A 17,320-nucleotide genomic window follows, 5' to 3' on the forward strand; every position below is an offset into this window, starting at 1 on the left:
TATTTCATTAGTACCTACCCTGCGTTCCCTTGGTAACAGTCTTCCCCCCCCTAAGTGCCCCCAGGTTTCAGATAGTGAGGGAAGAGACCCACAGTGCATCCCCTGCTGCTCTGAATCATTACAATCTAGAAACGCCTTCTAGACCTTTCTAGAGACTGCTCTCAGATTCCACTCTGAAATATTTTGGTGGGTGCAAACTTCCCTGGAAATGCTTAGAAAGAACTCCATTTTCTGACAAGTTGTTTGTATTTTTTATTTTATTTGTGTGTGTGTGTGTGTGTGTGTGTGTTCTCTAGAAATGTTTCTGGTACATCCGTGTATGGCAGTAGTGGATAGCGTTTGAAGTTAGCCTGAGTTTGTTTAGTGGGAGTGTGTGTGTACATCTGTGTGTTTATGCGTGAGGTGCGCTGTGTGACTAAGTCTTTGGTTATTGGCCAATGCAGTTTCTCCACACACACCTTGAGGGACTTACCTGGGCAGAGAACTGAAACAGAACTACACGATTCACTCTCTGTCTATCTGACTTTAGTTACAGGTCTCATTGTCTATCTGACTTTAGTTACACGTCTCATTGTCTATCTGACTTTAGTTACACGTCTCATTGTCTATCTGACTTTAGTTACACGTCTCATTGTCTATCTGACTTTAGTTACACGTCTCATTGTCTATCTGACATTAGTTACACGTCTCATTGTCTATCTGACATTAGTTACACGTCTCATTGTCTATCTGACATTAGTTACACGTCTCATTGTCTATCTGACATTAGTTACACGTCTCATTGTCTATCTGACATTAGTTACACATCTCATTGTCTATCTGATTTTAGTTACACGTCTCATTGTCTATCTGACATTAGTTACATGTCTCATTGTCTATCTGATTTTAGTTACACGTCTCATTGTCTATCTGACATTAGTTACACGTCTCATTGTCTATCTGACATTAGTTACACGTCTCATTGTCTATCTGACATTAGTTATCTCTCCATCACGCTGCTGTCAGTCTTGCCTGGATCACAGCAGAGTGGCGAGGAGAGTTGACCTTCTGTGTAGACCAGCTCCAGGTGAAGAAAGGCTTAAAGAAAGACAGATACCACAGGAAGAAGCTGATGACAGGTGGAGGTCTTTGTGAGATGTGAGAGTTTTCCTCCTTATCATCGCGTAGCTACGTGCTGTGTGCACGGTTGCTTCATGCACACATCATCACGTGTTCTGTCTCCACCCTGGAAGTGCAGGGTGGAGGTGTTCTGAACATCCATCCATCCATCCATCTTTATCTGTCTATCTATCTCTCTAAGTATTAATTTAAAAGCTCACATCGTCACGACCTGACGTCATGAGCGGAAGCTTCCGTATTCGCAAAACAAAAGGGGCGGAGCTTGTAGTTGAAGCAGTGTCTGCTTCAAGTTCTAACCAGTTCATCCTTGTGAGCTTTTTCAGCGATGGGTGCGGCTGCATCTGTGGACTTCTGTTTTCTGTTCTCTGGTCCACTCTCTCCTCCTCCTGATCTTCCTGTCGGTTGTGCCATTCATCCTGTAAAATGCATTTTATTGCGCTGCTGTTGAGCCAAACCCTTTCATTAGCCAACAGTGGCCACTTGGTCACACGAAAAAAGACAATACAGGATGGGTCAACCTGTCTAAGGTTTGATGTTTGTTATTTTTTATCAAAGTCTCACATCTGTGTTCCTGTGGCACTGTTCGAGAACCAACCAACACGCAAAGTACTGACTACTGACAGTACTGAGAGTACTGACTACTGACAGTACTGAGAGTACTGACTACTGACAGTACTGAGAGTACTGACACAGAAGCGTGCCATGTGACCTGTTTGGTACTTGTTACTTGTTTATTAGGTGTAACGGAAATGACAGTCCAAGTCCCTCATTTTCAGACTGCAGTTTGTCAGGAGTCTTTGCTAGGAAAGCAGGGTTCACCCACGCAAGCTTTCTTTGTTCCCATATCTTACTGTAGCCCACAGAGAATGGGGCCCCAAGAAAACTCATTGTGTTTTTTCCACAAAGAGAGAGAGATGGAGAAGGGGAAAAAGACAGACAGACGGAAAGAGAAAGACGGAGAGCGAGAGAGAGGGAGTTAGATGTGGATTTAATAAGGTATTGATTTTAAAAACACCATCCCACTGCACTGACGCCTTGGAAACGAGTCCAGTCCTCAAGAGGGACATGACGAGGTCGTGTAGGTGACCTGTGACATCACACTTACCTGGGCTTGCTGATCTCTGGCAGGGGGGCGGTGCTGCACAATTTTCACAGTTCATTTGGTTATAGTGCATAATATATATATATATATATATATATATATATATATATATATATATATATATATATATATATATATATATATATATATAATGCAATAGTCGATATCATATTTACATATGCATATAAAATATTTTTGAGCAATACGGATGAGAAACTTCTTTACTTACCACCTTGTCCATAGATCTCCGCATTGGCACCTATATACACTACACTCACATACACCATAACATCACAGCAATATACAGACAGCTTCAGAGTAAAAAGATGGTCACAGAAAAAGGTGGAAATATCACTTCAGTGAAGGCGACTTTCTACGGATTCGAAAGACGGATGTTCACATTGGAGTTCTTTTTCAGCTGCATTCTGCACAAAAAAATCGTAATTGACATTCGTTCAGAAAAATGTAAATTTTAAATGATTGCAATATGGCCAAGCCCTGCACAGAGGAGCCCTGCACAGCCAGACCATGCTAGTCTGCATAACTTGGATGTTTTTAATGCAGCGCTAAGCCACGTGCGCCCCTGAAACGTGACCAAACGTCCAAATGTAACGGCTGGACTGACGGGAGAGACGTAGGAACTACGAGGCAGGATGCAAATGCAAGAGGGTTTGTTAAACAAAAACAACGTTGGACCAACGAACATCTTAAACCGAACTAAACATAAAACCAGAGTGTCGTGAACCAATATAGGACATCTTACAGTAACCCACCACAGAATATAAACACGGGAGTTAATCACTAAGATGAGGAACTACTGGGTACAATGGAGGCAGGGATAACTGACACTAGATAAGAAGATACAGGAACATAATACAGAGCAAAAAAGCTGGTAGGGGAGGAAATGCTGGCGTCAGAACAGCGGATGTTGCTAACAGCATCACGTCTGAGATAACGCACACGGAGATGTGCGGAAGTGTCTGGCAGCTGTCTTGGAAAAGAATGCTTCTGTGGTCTGGTCTGTCTGCCCAAGTCCTGCTGACCGACACTGGACCCACTGCTCTAATGCATTCACTTTTTGTTTTACAACTTCACTTTTCATAGAGAGTGTGTCGTGTGTGTGTGTGTGTGTGTGTGTGTGTGTGTGTGTGTGTGTGTGTGTGTGTGTGTGTGTGTGTGTGTGTGTGTGTGTGTGTGTGTGTGTGTGTGTGTGTGTGTGTGTGTGTGTGTGTGTGTGTGTGTGTGTGTGTGTGTGTGTGTGTGTGTATTGATTATGCAGTGTTGGGCCACTTGGGTCAGCCTTAAAACTGTCATCAGCGATTACTAGAGTCTGTTCTGCACCATGGTACCCCGTGCCAATGTTTTTTTTTCTGGCAGTGGTGCTCCAGGAAAGTTTCCCCCAGAGACCCTTTGAAATCCAAAGTGGTTTTTTTCAGGTGTCCCCCTGTCATGGGTAGAGAATCCCCCTCCGTGATTACACAGACAACAAAGATGACCAATCATGTCTCAAGTGGACGACACACGGCAACTCCCGGGACTTGGCCATAACGAGCGTTAAATTATCCTCATACTGCTGTTTAGCTTCTGAGTTGTTTTTAAGGCTTCTGAGGGTGAGTCAGTTAGGCCCTGTACAGTGGGCGCTGTTATTTACACCACAGAGACGTGGCGTACAGAACGTGAGGGGCGAGTCAGCATATCTGCATCAACAGGAAGATCTATCGATCTGGGGTTGTGTGTGATAACTGGACCGTGGTTTCTCCTTCTCTCTCTCTCTGTCTCAAACACACAGTTTCTGAGTACTTTGTGTTTGTTTCCTTCTCAAAGCCTCTCCAGTTTCTGCACTACAGCCCACACAGAAATGATACACACACACACTTATACATTTAAACTGGGCGGCTGTAATCTCTGGGTTTAGGACTCTCGTGTTAGAAGTACTGGACTTTCCCAGCCTCTCAGCACTTAAGCTTTTATTGCCCACGGGTCATAAATATATCACCGGCATCTTTGTGGTGCCTGGAGCAGATTAATACTGAGGATTATAAGCAGCATGAGAGCGATTAACACTGAGGGGCAAATTAAGGTGTAATTACCCTGTGCCACTCGGACTGCTGGTTATGTCATGCCTGCTGTTTCATGTGCTGCCCACTGAACCTGAACGCCGTTGTGCCGAGTGTCAAAACCCAGACACGTCTGCCTGTGAACACTGCATGAAATCAAAAATTCGGTTCATTCAGGACGGCGCGTGTGAGGCGTCAGAACCAGAACACAGCTGCCTCCTTCAGCAGCAGGAGGCCGTTCTGGTTTTTGTGATTTTTTTCTGTTGCATGATGTAAATTGGCTTGTTAATTTCTGTCAGGGTTTTTTTTGTGGGAGATGTACTGACAGTGTTGAACTGGGTCAACTGGCCTGGGTCTCTAATGGTGACTCTCTGTCTGTCTGTCTGTTCGTCTGTCCATCTGTCTTTTCTGTCTGTCCCTCAGTGTGCTGCTTTGTGGTCCATAAGCGCTGCCATGAGTTCGTCACATTCTCGTGCCCAGGAGCGGACAAAGGACCTGATACAGATGTAAGTACGCACAACCACACACACATACACACACACAACCACACACACACACACAGAATGGTTCCTTTTCTCATTAGTGGCTGGCTGATGCAACACTCAGGGGAAGCTCCATATGGAGGAGATATGTGGTTCGGCTGTAGCTCTGGCCCTCTGCGGCGAGCAGATGGCATTTCCTGTGGGGCCACTGGGGGTGAAGAGGTGCAGTGTGTTATCAGCTGGGGATCAAACCTCTTGCTCTTTCGCTTCATAGTGGAGCTGAATACTGGCAACAATAACCCACATTCACCTGTCTGTTTAACACCTGACTGTGTGTGTGTGTGCGTGTGCGCGTATGTGCATGTGCGCGTATGTGCGCGTGCGTGCGTGCGTGTGTGTGTGTGTGCACATACTGCCTGCTCTTGTGCTCTCGCACTCGTCCGTCCTCACGCCCGCCCTGTTAACCTTTCAGAAGTGCTCGTTTAACGCTCCTGGCCGGTCAGAAGTGCTCGTTTAACGCTCCTGGCCGGTGCAGCACGAGGCGTGCGGTGTGGCGCAGGGGCTAATGAGGGAGCGTTCTGGAGTTGGAGACCCACAGGTGGAGCATCTGAACACCACCTCCACCTCCACCACAGCCACTGTAATGGGAGACCCTGTGTATTTTGGGTTGGTGTTGCCCTCAGTGCTAGGTTGTGCTGCAGAGTGTGTGTGTGTGTGTGTGTGTGTGTGTGTGTGTGTGTGTGTGTGTGTGTGTGTGTGTGTGTGTGTGTGTGTGTGTGTGTGTGTGTGTGTGTGTGTTTGGCTTGCTCCCACTATAGGGACCACTAAAGAAAATACCATAGGGACCATTTAAAGGCCCAAAGACAACATGATACTATCTGTGTAATGTAATGCTGATTGTAGCATCTTCAGCCACTGGTGTGCGTGTGCGAGCGTGCGTGCGAGCGATCTTCCCTTCGTCTCTACTCAGCGTCTCCCCGCCCCCGCCAGGGGCAACCTGACTCTGAGCGTTCCGGTTTGTGTTAAATATAGCGCAGACGAACAGTCTGTCTCAGCGGACTCAGCCGAGAAGAACCTGGTCTGCCTCACACACTCCTCACGGGAAATACCAGTTTCCCTCTGTGACCCATGACACCAGGCGGTTGTGTTCATTATTTTAACACATGGGTTTATGGGTAGTTTAGTGATATATATATATATATATATATATATATATATATATATATATATATATATATATATATATATATATATATATATATATATGAGCAGGTTTTCTAGCATATTTATTCAACACGTGATAATTTGTTGTGCTGCTGTTTTGAGTATGTATGTATGTATGTATGTATGCGTATATATATATATATATATATATATATATATATATATATATATATATATATATATATATATATGTGTATATATATATATATGTGTGTGTATATATATATATATATATATATATATATATATATATATATATATATATATATATATATATATATGTATGTGTATGTATATATATATATATATATGTACGTACATATGAGTATGGTCATATATGGTCATAGACAGTCATACATAGTCTGGACCATACACTGGACCTTTTCACCCTTGTGAGGGTTCTAGAGGGTGCATGGGAGTTCGTTCAACCAGTCCACATGTGTTTTGGGGATCTGGAGAAGGAATTCGATGGTGTCCCTCAGGAATTCCTCTGGGGGCTGCTCCGGGAGTATAGGGTACTGGGCCCGCTGCCCTGGGAGTATAGGGTACTGGGCCCGCTGAAAATTGCATTTTCCTCGTCCAGCAATAGAGGGAGCTATTCGCGCTGCAGACTATGATCACGTGACGTAAGTAGGCAAGAGGCAGAGTGAGGTGAACACTCATCAGACACGCGATTTGGTTTAAGCCTGGTTTACACTTGACGTGGCGCGAGGGTCCGCGAGGTGAAAATAACGTAATCGCGGTGGCTTCGCCCGTACGCAATGGCCTCGCGCGCTGTCGATTCACGAGGCCGTGCACCTCTAGAATTTTGTAAGTTTGCGCACGCCGCGTCTCAGCGCAGTGAGAACAGTCATGTTTGCAGGGTTCATACACCTAAACAAGGTGGAATTCAAGCACTTGTACATCACTTTCAAGGTCCATTTCAATCATTCCCAGCATGTTAAACTTAATTGAGTTAAATATTTATACATATACTCTAAATTATTAGAAATGATTCGATTTTTATCATATTATTTAATTGTTGTTTATTTTCAAAATGCCCAATCTTAACGTCTTCACGTTCTCTCATGTTTCGTCCTGGAATTACAAGAGGCTCGTATTTGTTAACATAATACAAGAGAACTGTTTAATCAGACAGATATTTGTTGTGAAATGAAGTAGTTACAATTTCAAGCATTTTCAAGTACTTTAGCCTAAATTCCAACACTTTTCAAACCTGAAACACAAAGCAACATTAAAATTGGTCAGGTAAATGTTCATTCCCCTGTATTTGAGGGGTGTTTTTTTATACTACTAGGCCTACATATCGTTTCGGACAACACTGCTGTGACGGGCAGGGTGAGCAACTAAAAAAGGAAGCGATCACGCCAAGTCTCAGGGAAAGAGGATGGTTTAATAGAAAGTGTGCAAACCAAAAACCCGTGCATTGTTCCAAATGAAGGAAATAATAACCAGCAGTCAACTGGTACAAAGACAAGACATATACAGGACTGTCTCAGAAAATTAGAATATTGTGATAAAGTGCTTTATTTTCCGTAATGCAATAAAAAAAAATGAAATGTCATACATTGTGGATACATTACAAATCAACTGAAATATTGCAAGCCTTTAATTGTTTTAATATAGCTGATTATGGCGTACAGCTTAAGAAAACAAAAAAATCCTATCTCAAAATATTAGAATATTTCCTCAGACCAAGTAAAAAAATAAAAAATATAACGGCAAAACAAAATCAAACATTTAAAAATGTCCATTAATGCACTCAGTACTTAGTTGGGAATCCTTTTGCACAGATTACTGCATCAATGCAGCGTGGCATGGAGGCAATCAGCCTGTGGCATTGCTGAGGTGTTATGGATGACCAGGATGCTTCAATAGCGGCCTTTAGCTCATTTGCATTATTGGGTCTGGTGTCTTTCATCTTCTTCTTCACAATACCCCACAAATTCTCTATGGGGTTCAGGTCAGGGGAATTGGCAGGCCAATCAAGAACAGCAATGCCATGGTCAGTACACCAGTTACTGGTGGTTTTGGCACTGTGGGCAGGTGCCAGATCATGCTGGAAAATGAAAGCATCATCTCCATAGAGCTTTTCAGCAGATAGAAGCATGTAGTGCTCTAAAATCTCTTGGTACACAACTGCATTTACTCTGGACTTGATAAAACACAGTGGACCAACACCAGCAGCTGACATGGCTCCCCAAACCATCGCTGACTGTGGGAACTTCGCACTGGATTTCAAGCAACTTGGATTTTGCTCCTCTCCAGCCTTTCTCCAGACTCTGGCGCCTTGACTACCAAATGACATACAAAACTTGCTTTCGTCTGAAAAGAGGACTTTGGACCACTCTGCAACTGTCCAGTGCTTCTTTTCCATAGCCCAAGTCAGACGCTTCTTCCGTTGTCTTGAGTTCAGAAGTGGCTTGACCATGGGAATACGGCTATTGTAGCCCATTTCCCGGACACGTCTGTGAACAGTGGCTTTTGATACCTGGACTCCAGCTTCAGTCCACTGTCTTTGAAGCTCCCCCAAATTCTGGAAGCGGCTCTTCTTCACAATGTTGTCAAGGCTGCGGTCATCCCTCTTGGTTGTGCAGCGTTTCCTGCCACATTTCCCCCTTCCAACAGACTTTTTGTGAATGTGCTTTGAAACTGCACTCTGTGAACAGCCTGCTCTTTGAGAAATTTCTTTTTGTTTCTTACCCTCCTGATGGAGGGTGTCAATGATGGTCCTCTGGACAGCAGTCAGATCAGCAGTCTTCCCCATACTTGAGATTTAGTTTACTGAACCAAGCTGAGTGTTTTTCAAGGCTCAGGAAACACTTGCAGGTGTTTCGAGTTAATTAGACGATTCAAGTGATTAGTTGAATAGCCTACTAGGATACTTTTTCAAGATATTCTAATATTTTGAGATAGGATTTTTGAGTTTTCTTAAGCTGTACGCCATAATCAGCTATATTAAAACAATTAAAGGCTTGCAATATTTCAGTTGATTTGTAATGTATCCACAATGTATGACATTTCATTTTTTTTATTGCATTACGGAAAATAAAGCACTTTATCACAATATTCTAATTTTCTGAGACAGTCCTGTATAGACGAACAAACGACCCTCAGGTGAGACGGATCACGGGTCCCGCCCACCTGAGGGACGAACATCACGTGACCAAAAACAGGACATCTGCCGCTGTAAACGGGGGCGACCGGCAGGGGGCCCCCCCACAACGTGACAACTGCAAAGAATGTGACGCGGCAAGATTGAATACTTCCGCCGTTCGTGGAGGTTCACGCGAGGTGTGCGGAGTCACTCGTGAAAGTATAAACCTAGATTGAATCTATTGTTGAATAAACCTGCAAAATATTTGGAATTATTCTGGATTCATTACACAGTAAAAAACAAAACAAATAACGTGCCGCTGTTCAGAGAGACACTACATTTCTGTATTTTAATCTTAATTTATCGTGGTTCACATCGATATCAGGATATCCAACAATGTTAGTGCACATCGCAATTCTAGTCCATATTGTGCACCCCTAATCCAAGCCATACATCACCAAGTGCAATGCAAAGCGTCGGATGCAGTGGTGTAAAGCATGCCACCACTGGACTCTAGAGCAGTGGAGGTGTGTTCTCAGAAGTGACGAATCACGCTTCTCCATCTGGCAATCTGATAGACGAGTCTGGGTTTGGCGGTTGCCAGGAGAACGGTACTTGTCTGACGGCATTGTGCCAAGTGTAAAGTTTGGTGGAGGGAGATTATGGTGTGAGGTTGTTTTTCAGGAGCTGGGCTAGGCCTCTTAGTTACAGTGATGAACTCTGAATGAACCCTATGGATTAGGAATGGGATGTCACTTAAGCTCATATGTGAGTGAAGGAAGGTGAGCGAATACGTTTGGCAATATATTTGTGTGTGTGTGTGTGTGTGTGTGTATACACTGTATATACATAGTTATACAGTCGCACAGTCATATATAGTTATTCATAGTCATACATGGTCATATATAGGAATATGTATATATAGGATAGATATGGTATATATAGGTGGATGTTTTTTGTTTGTTTATTTGTCATTTTATGTTTTGTTTTTGTTTGTTTTTTGTAATTATGAGCTGCAGGTTTCCCGAGCCTTTTAAAGTCAGCTTCAGCATCACATCACAGCATCTGTGTAGTGTGCCAGATTAGTGGGTTTACACAGCTGGTACGTTACTTTTCCTGGAGGAGAGAGAGAACAGTTCAGATATCCATCATGTGTCTGCAAGAACCTTCACAATGTTGTACAATCAATGCATCATTTCACCATATTGAGACATTTATATGTAACTTCTCCAGAGCTGGATTAAATCAAGAACCCAATTGTAAGTGAAATAGTATTCAAAATATTCTACATTTTGTATAGATAATTAATCTCATATAATTTTTTATTAATTAAGATAAGATAATCCTTTATTAATCCCTCAGTGGGGAAATTTGCATCGTTACAGCAGCAGAGAATAGTGTCAGGAAATACAGAGAAATAAATAAAGAGTATAAACATATATGCAGTGTATGTAGTTCATGGGTTAAAGTTCTCCGTCACTACGACGGATTTCCGTCATTTGATTTTTTTGGGGAAAAAATCCGTCAAATCATAATTAGGGCTGAACGATTAATTGCATTTGCGATAATTTCGCGATTTTTTAAAACGCGATTGTCTAATCGCACAGGCTGCGATTTAAACTGGTCACGTGACTTGGGAGTGAGCCGAGCCGGAGCAAACCCGAGCAGGAGGCAGGGAGGTGGAGAAGTGAAGTTAACACAGCGCACTTTAACTTGTTGCACAACGGCTTCAGGCTCGACAGAAGCTGACACAACTGAAAGTCTAATACCAAAGAGGGGCAGCACATAAGTTGTGTGAAATTACTTTGGCTTTTAAAAAGATGCTGCTCAACGTCAGGTACCCTGCAAAACATGCCTTGCTACTGTTGCTACGACGCGAGGTAACACTACAAACCTTCAGCATTAAAAAAACACCACAAAGCCTCGTATGATATTTGTAAGGCTAAAATGCCAACGACCAGTGCTGCATCTTCAAATACGCCAAAGTGTTTCTCTGCGCTTATACAGCTTTAGTATGCGGTGAGCAGCGAAATACCGTAAAATCATGCATATAGGCGCAATAAGATTTAAAGCACGGATGAATCGCGAAAGCGCGGATAGCTTGACCGCGGTCCAGCAGACAGGGTTCACTGACCGAACCGTTTGAAAGTGTAACTCCTTATGGATGTAATTCGAAGTGGCACGCTGAAATAACTCGGGCAGTAACGGAGTTCATAGTGAAAGACATGATGCCCGTTAATATAGTGAACAAGCCCGGCTTCATGGCTTTGTTAAACACACTGGATATGCGCTACCAAACGCCCTCACGCACATATTTTAGCCAAGTTGCTATACCTGCAGGGCTGCCAACTCTCACGCATTGAGCGTCTTAGACTAAAAAATTAGTAGTTCGCTCTGGCGCCAACCACAGGCGATCGATCGATCACGATATAATAATAATACTTAAATTTAGTCCATTTTACACCCAGTGGCGGACTTAGCAATTTGGAGGCTCAAGGCGAATTTAGCTAGGGGGCCCATCAACATTAATATGCGAGAAATAAGTTCAGGTTCACACTACAAGATTTTAGGCTGGTTTTTTAGTCGCCGACTGTTTTTGTAGATCGCCGACAGAAACTGTGGTCGGACGCAAATCGGGGATCATTCGGCGCTCGCTCAGTCGTGTAGTGTGAACTGCTGAAAGACGCTCGCCGAGCCGTCGCCAACTCATCGCAGACGACCGGCAGATATCTAGCATGTTTAATATCTAGCATGTTTCATATCTAGCCCAGTCGGCGACTGTGAGTCAACAGCAGCGTCTAGCTTCATACAACTTTACTACAAGACTGTGTTTAAGTTATTGTGACAGCACTGGAGAAATAGTGCGATTGACTATATATATGTTCACTGCAACGGAGAGATGAAATAATTCTGGCAATTTGGGACTATGGAGTGGTTAAACGGTAAAAAAAAAATAATAATAACGAAAACGTGGAGCACATGTACGTTGTTTTTATTTTCTTCGTGTTGCTGGTTCTCGCGAGTGTTTCATTTTCGTGTTCTCGTGTTTTTGGACGGCAGCCAGATGAGTCGGCGATTCCCCAGTCGTTTAATTCGTGAGCCCACGTCACCGATCAGTCATGTAGTGTGAAAGCCACAACAACTGAAAGACTTGCGATTACAGCACAACCAGTCGTGTAGTGCGAACGGCACAAAAACCTGATGACTGAAAAGTCGTGTAGTGTGAACCTGGCTTTAGCTAGACAAGGGGGCCCTACAGTGGGAGGGGCCCAAGGCAATTGCCTAGCAACGCCTCTATGCATAGACCGCCTCTGTTTACACCCCCCCCCCCCCCCCCCACAACCCTGTATCTGAGCTGTATAAAAAATGCCGAAACAGAGTTTCCTGAAGTGGAACAATGGGAAAAAATCGCGATTTTTAAATCGCAATTGCAATTTATAGATAAAAAATTGCAATTAGATTATTTTCCAAAATCGTTCAGCCCTAATCATAATAAACAACACACGCGCGTGCTATCTGTTTTGTGGCCGAAATATGATTCTCACTGGCGCTCATTAGCGCTGGATGGATGACGGCGGTGTCATTTGATTGACTTGCGGTTCATTCCGCCTTCAGATTTGCGGACATTACGTAGAAAGGTTTTTTACCCCCCTCCTGCCTAGCGTGACCGTAGCGCGCGACTCCGTACACCTGCGCGAACGGCGGAGGCTACTTGCTGCGTCACATTCTTTTTGCAGTGTTGTCCGAAACGATATGTGGTAGTATAAAGAAACACCCCTCAAAAACAGGAGAATGAACATTTACCTGACCAATTGTTGCATTAGTGCTAGAATTTATGCTAAAGTACTTTAAAATGCTTGAAAATGTAACTACTTCGTTTCACAACAAATAGCTATCTGACTGAACAATTCTCTTGTATTACGTTAACAAATACGAGCCTCTTGTAATTCCAGGACGAAACATGAGAGAACGTGAAGACATTAAGATTGGGCGTTTTGAAAATAAACAACCATTAAATAATTTGATAAAAAGCAAATTATTTCGAATCATTTCGAGTATATGTATAAATATTTAACTTAATTAAATTTAACGTTGAAAACGTGTTGAAATGGACCTTGAAGGTGACGTACAAGTGCTTTAATTCCACCTTGTAAAGGTGTATGAACCCGGCAAACATGACTTAGTTCACTGCGCTGAAGCGCTGCGCGCGCGAAGTTAGTTACTAAATTCGAGAGGTGCACGACTGCGAGGCTCTCGCGCACGGGTGGAGCCAGCTCGATTACGTCATTTTCGGCGTGCGGACCCTCGCGCTGCTCACGCCACTTGTGCTGCGTCATGTATAAAGGATTAAACCAGGCTTAACATGGATGGTGTTGTTCTGTTTGTATTTAAAAGCTCTATCCAGTGGTGTGATTTAATTTGCCATTTTTGGACATTACATTTTTTTGTAACATACCTACTTAAAGCAGGTAATCTTACGGCTTATGTTTTTGCGATAGTGAAGCTGATAAAAACAAGAGAGCTTCATACCTTTTAAAACTCACCAGGATTCACTAAATTTGACTTGATCTTTAAATAATTTTCTGGAAGAGGACCCCCAGATAACTCCCATTAAATACACATTTAAGTACATTTATTGCTCAGGTGTTCATTCTCTTCTCTGTCCTTACACAGGCTGTTTAGATAAATATACTTTATAAATGTGTTTATTGTGTAGAATTAGGCAAAAGAGGCCGTGTCTGAGACCGACAGAGCTCTGAGACCGCCTCTGGGACCAAGCCACGCCCCTCCCAGCTTTTTCAAACATGGCGGAATGTGGGGGCTCTGAGTTTTACCATTAAAGTTTATACAAAGGTTATAATTAATTGCTAAATGGTCTGTAGATATTACAAATACTCATATTTCTTCCAAAAAGGCGGTTTCAGAGCTCTGTGTCAGTCCAGAATCAGTGACCAATGGAGATTGCAGAGGAACGCCTTCATCTAAGCCCCTCCCACACGTGAAATGTGTTCCAAAAGTCAGAAGCAAAAAACGAAGCAGAAGCAAAGAGAGATTCCAGAAGCAAAAGACCTTACTGGGAAAATCCAAAAAAACAAAAACAATGGAACCAAAAACTTGTCAAAATGCAAACGAAAATAAGTTTCAAGTAACCAATTATATTAAAAAAATATACTTTTGATATATTTTTTTTCTGTTTTGCATTCACAACATATACTTTATGCTCTTGATTCTAAGAATTTTGTCTGAAGATTTACTTTTGCTTCTGTGGAACTTGTGACACAAAAATCACCCCATAATGTTTCACTGTGGAAGTGTCCAGCTTAGCATCCTCACCTTAGCATCTTCAATTTATTTTGCTAAGTGTTTAAACGAAGTTGTTGTTTGACTCTATTGTGGAGAACACAAATTAACAATTGGGTCTCTTCATAAAGTGGTCCCTTACAACTCCACCTTAGTATTTATGTCCCTGAATAGGAATTGTTTTTGAATGCAGATTCTTTTTTTACTGGCTAAACTGGATGTCTTGCCTGGCTGTTTACATTGTCCCATTATTGAAAACATTCTGAAGTGCCTCAGAATAAACCCGGAGCAGCTAAAGGGTTTTTTTTCCCTCCTCCCACAGTTCATTAATCCCACATGCATTCCAGATGATTCCGTAATGCCTGTGTATTGTGAGAGCGTTGTGAGGACACAAGGAGAGTGTCTGTATCTCTGTCAATTACATGCTTATTGCTGTGAAATCATCCACTGCTGAGCAGTAAGAGAGCTCTCTGTTAGAGTGTTGTGACTGTAGATAACCGCACATACTGACTAGCTGCCATGTGATGTATGACAGGTCAGTGTAATTCTACAATCATTACTGTGGCTAATTGCAGTTGGTATGTGTTATGGGCGTAATGTCATTGTCGATACAAATGTTTCCCTTTTATGATACTTCCTACTGAAATTTTTTGGGATACTGATCTGTGCTCCAACAGTGTGTTCCTGGGCATTACCCAAGAAGATAAACAAGCACAAATCTGTTCATGACACACTCTGAAAATTTACACAATCCAGGCTGAATTGGAAATGCTTCCTGACTTGACTAGAAAGAGGTGGTATAAAGTACATTTGCCCAGTGTTTTGTACACTACATATTAGGGCATTAGATGTTTGGGATTCGGCCCCGTTATGTACAGTCAGGACGCATCCCATTGGGAGGTTGTGATGGTCCACCATGCTGAAACGTGAACAGAACGCCGAGACCATACGTGCAGTGACGTGGTACATTCAAGGACAGCCACTTGGCACGTTTCACCTCAGCTCGTGTTGCTTTGATCACACTTTGGCCTGGTTCTGTTGAACTGGGTTAGGTTCAGTATCCTGCGTACAGTGGGAGGCCCGTTTTGGAATGAGACACTCATTGAATGCTGCACTCACTTTGGGCGGGGTGGCACTGACCCCTCTATTATACTCAGAATGAATGCTTCAGCGAAGCACTGTGAAATAACGTTTCCCATCCAGCTGCGGACGCCATTGGACACGCACACACCACTCCCCTGTTAACAGCTTTATTATATTTTAACATTGTTGATTCCCGCAATTATGGTGTTCACGTGCTCTCTGGTGTCCTGGACAGTGAAGGCACTGTGATTCATCCTGCACTGCCCCGTCTAGAAGCTTCTATGCTAACAGGCGAGGTGCACTGCTCTATAATAGCTGGTGCCCTGAATGGCCAGCAGTTACGATGCACCTTTTTTCCTTCGTCATGGGCCTCTGTGGGTCTGCTACCCATCGTTTCTGTGGGAGCGGGTGAATAGAGGTCTCGCCCTGTGGGATACGTGCAGGATTTGTCCTGATGGCCTGCTTGAGCCACTGTTTCAACCAGTGGGTCTTTGTGAATCTGTTTTTTTTCTTTCTGTTTTCTATCTTTCTCCCATTTTTACCTCTCTCCTGCCCCTCCCCCCATGTCCTAATTGAAGGCTTCCATACTTCATTGATTCAATATTCTACATTCCAGTCGTAATTTGTAGAAATATATAACCACAAAATAGACTTTTCAAATGCTGTGCAGTACAGCAGATCTGCACCCCAGATCCTCACCTTAACGAGATCTCCTCAACCCAGATCCTCACCTTAACAATATCTCCACCCCCCAGATCCTCACCTTAACGAGATCTCCGCCCCCCAGATCCTCACCTTAATGAAATCTCCGCACCCCAGATCCTCACCTTCACGAGATCTCCACCCCAGACCCTTAATGAGATCTCCGCCCCCCAGATCCTCACCTTAACGAGATCTCCGCCCCCCAGATCCTCACCTTAAGGAGATCTCCGCACCCCAGATCCTCACCTTAACGAGATCTCCGCACCCCAGATCCTCACCTTAACGAGATCTCCGCACCCCAGATCCTCACCTTAACGAGATCTCCGCCCCCAGACCCTTAATGAGATCTCCACCCCCCAGATCCTCACCTTAACGAGATCTCCGCCCCCCAGATCCTCACCTTAACGAGATCTCCACCCCCAGACCTTTAATGAGATCTCCGCCCCCAGATGCTTACCTTAACGATCTACTTGTCATACAACCGCCACCTATGTGGGAAGAATTGCATTAAAGCCAACCGGAGCGACTCTAGAGAAATTTGCCCCATGTGGCAGCATCTCTCCACCTTAGCCCCGCCTCTCCTCCGGATTGGCTCGTCCTGGAGTGGATCAGCACACAGGAACAATGGTGCGTCCATGCCCTTGAGTGTTGGGAAGGGACAATGCTTGGTGCAGTTCACCAGTTCAACGTAATTTAGCTGAGACTTTTTTTTCCAGGAAATGTTGCTATAGTGGTAATGAGGTCACTGGAAGAGTGGCGATTGGCTAATTCGGTTCCTCAAATGGTTCTAGATGCCCTCAGTCCAGAATTTATTTATCCTTGTTCCAGGGCCAAGGGCTTTGAAAGTAGCTCTTTACTGTGATCACATACCATTTCTAGACATCCAGTTGGTTTATCCATGACTTTCATCATGGGTACACACACACACATACACACACTACGAAGTAACACCATGATGTTCATCTGTATGCATGTGACTAATGACTCCAACATGTGAGGATGTTATGTTGATACTCACAGACACTCTCCCAAGAGTGTGTGTCCTGGACTGTAACAGAATTGAGGTTAAGGTTAGCTCTAAACTTGTGTATGTGTAGTGTGTTCTGTTTATATGTATATAATAGAATGTGAGCATATTACATACTTTCACTTC

The 17,320-nt window shown here is 43.4% G+C and overlaps 1 protein-coding gene across 3 annotated transcripts in view; it reads left to right on the forward strand.

Annotated features, from left to right (window-relative positions):
• prkcaa (protein kinase C, alpha, a) overlaps nucleotides 1-17,320 on the forward strand; it is a 133,248-nt gene that overhangs the window by 34,705 nt on the left and 81,223 nt on the right. For all 3 annotated transcript variants that reach the window (XR_013132953.1, XM_077015893.1, XM_077015894.1), the window contains exon 3: nucleotides 4,702-4,784. Coding sequence is in view for 2 of the 3 variants with exons in the window: in XM_077015893.1 (XP_076872008.1) it covers nucleotides 4,702-4,784 (83 nt within the window). In the remaining variant the exon portion in view is untranslated. The remainder of the gene's footprint in view (nucleotides 1-4,701; nucleotides 4,785-17,320) is intronic.

The sequence above is a fragment of the Brachyhypopomus gauderio genome, chromosome 8, assembly GCF_052324685.1.
Source record: "Brachyhypopomus gauderio isolate BG-103 chromosome 8, BGAUD_0.2, whole genome shotgun sequence".
NCBI lineage: Eukaryota > Metazoa > Chordata > Actinopteri > Gymnotiformes > Hypopomidae > Brachyhypopomus > Brachyhypopomus gauderio.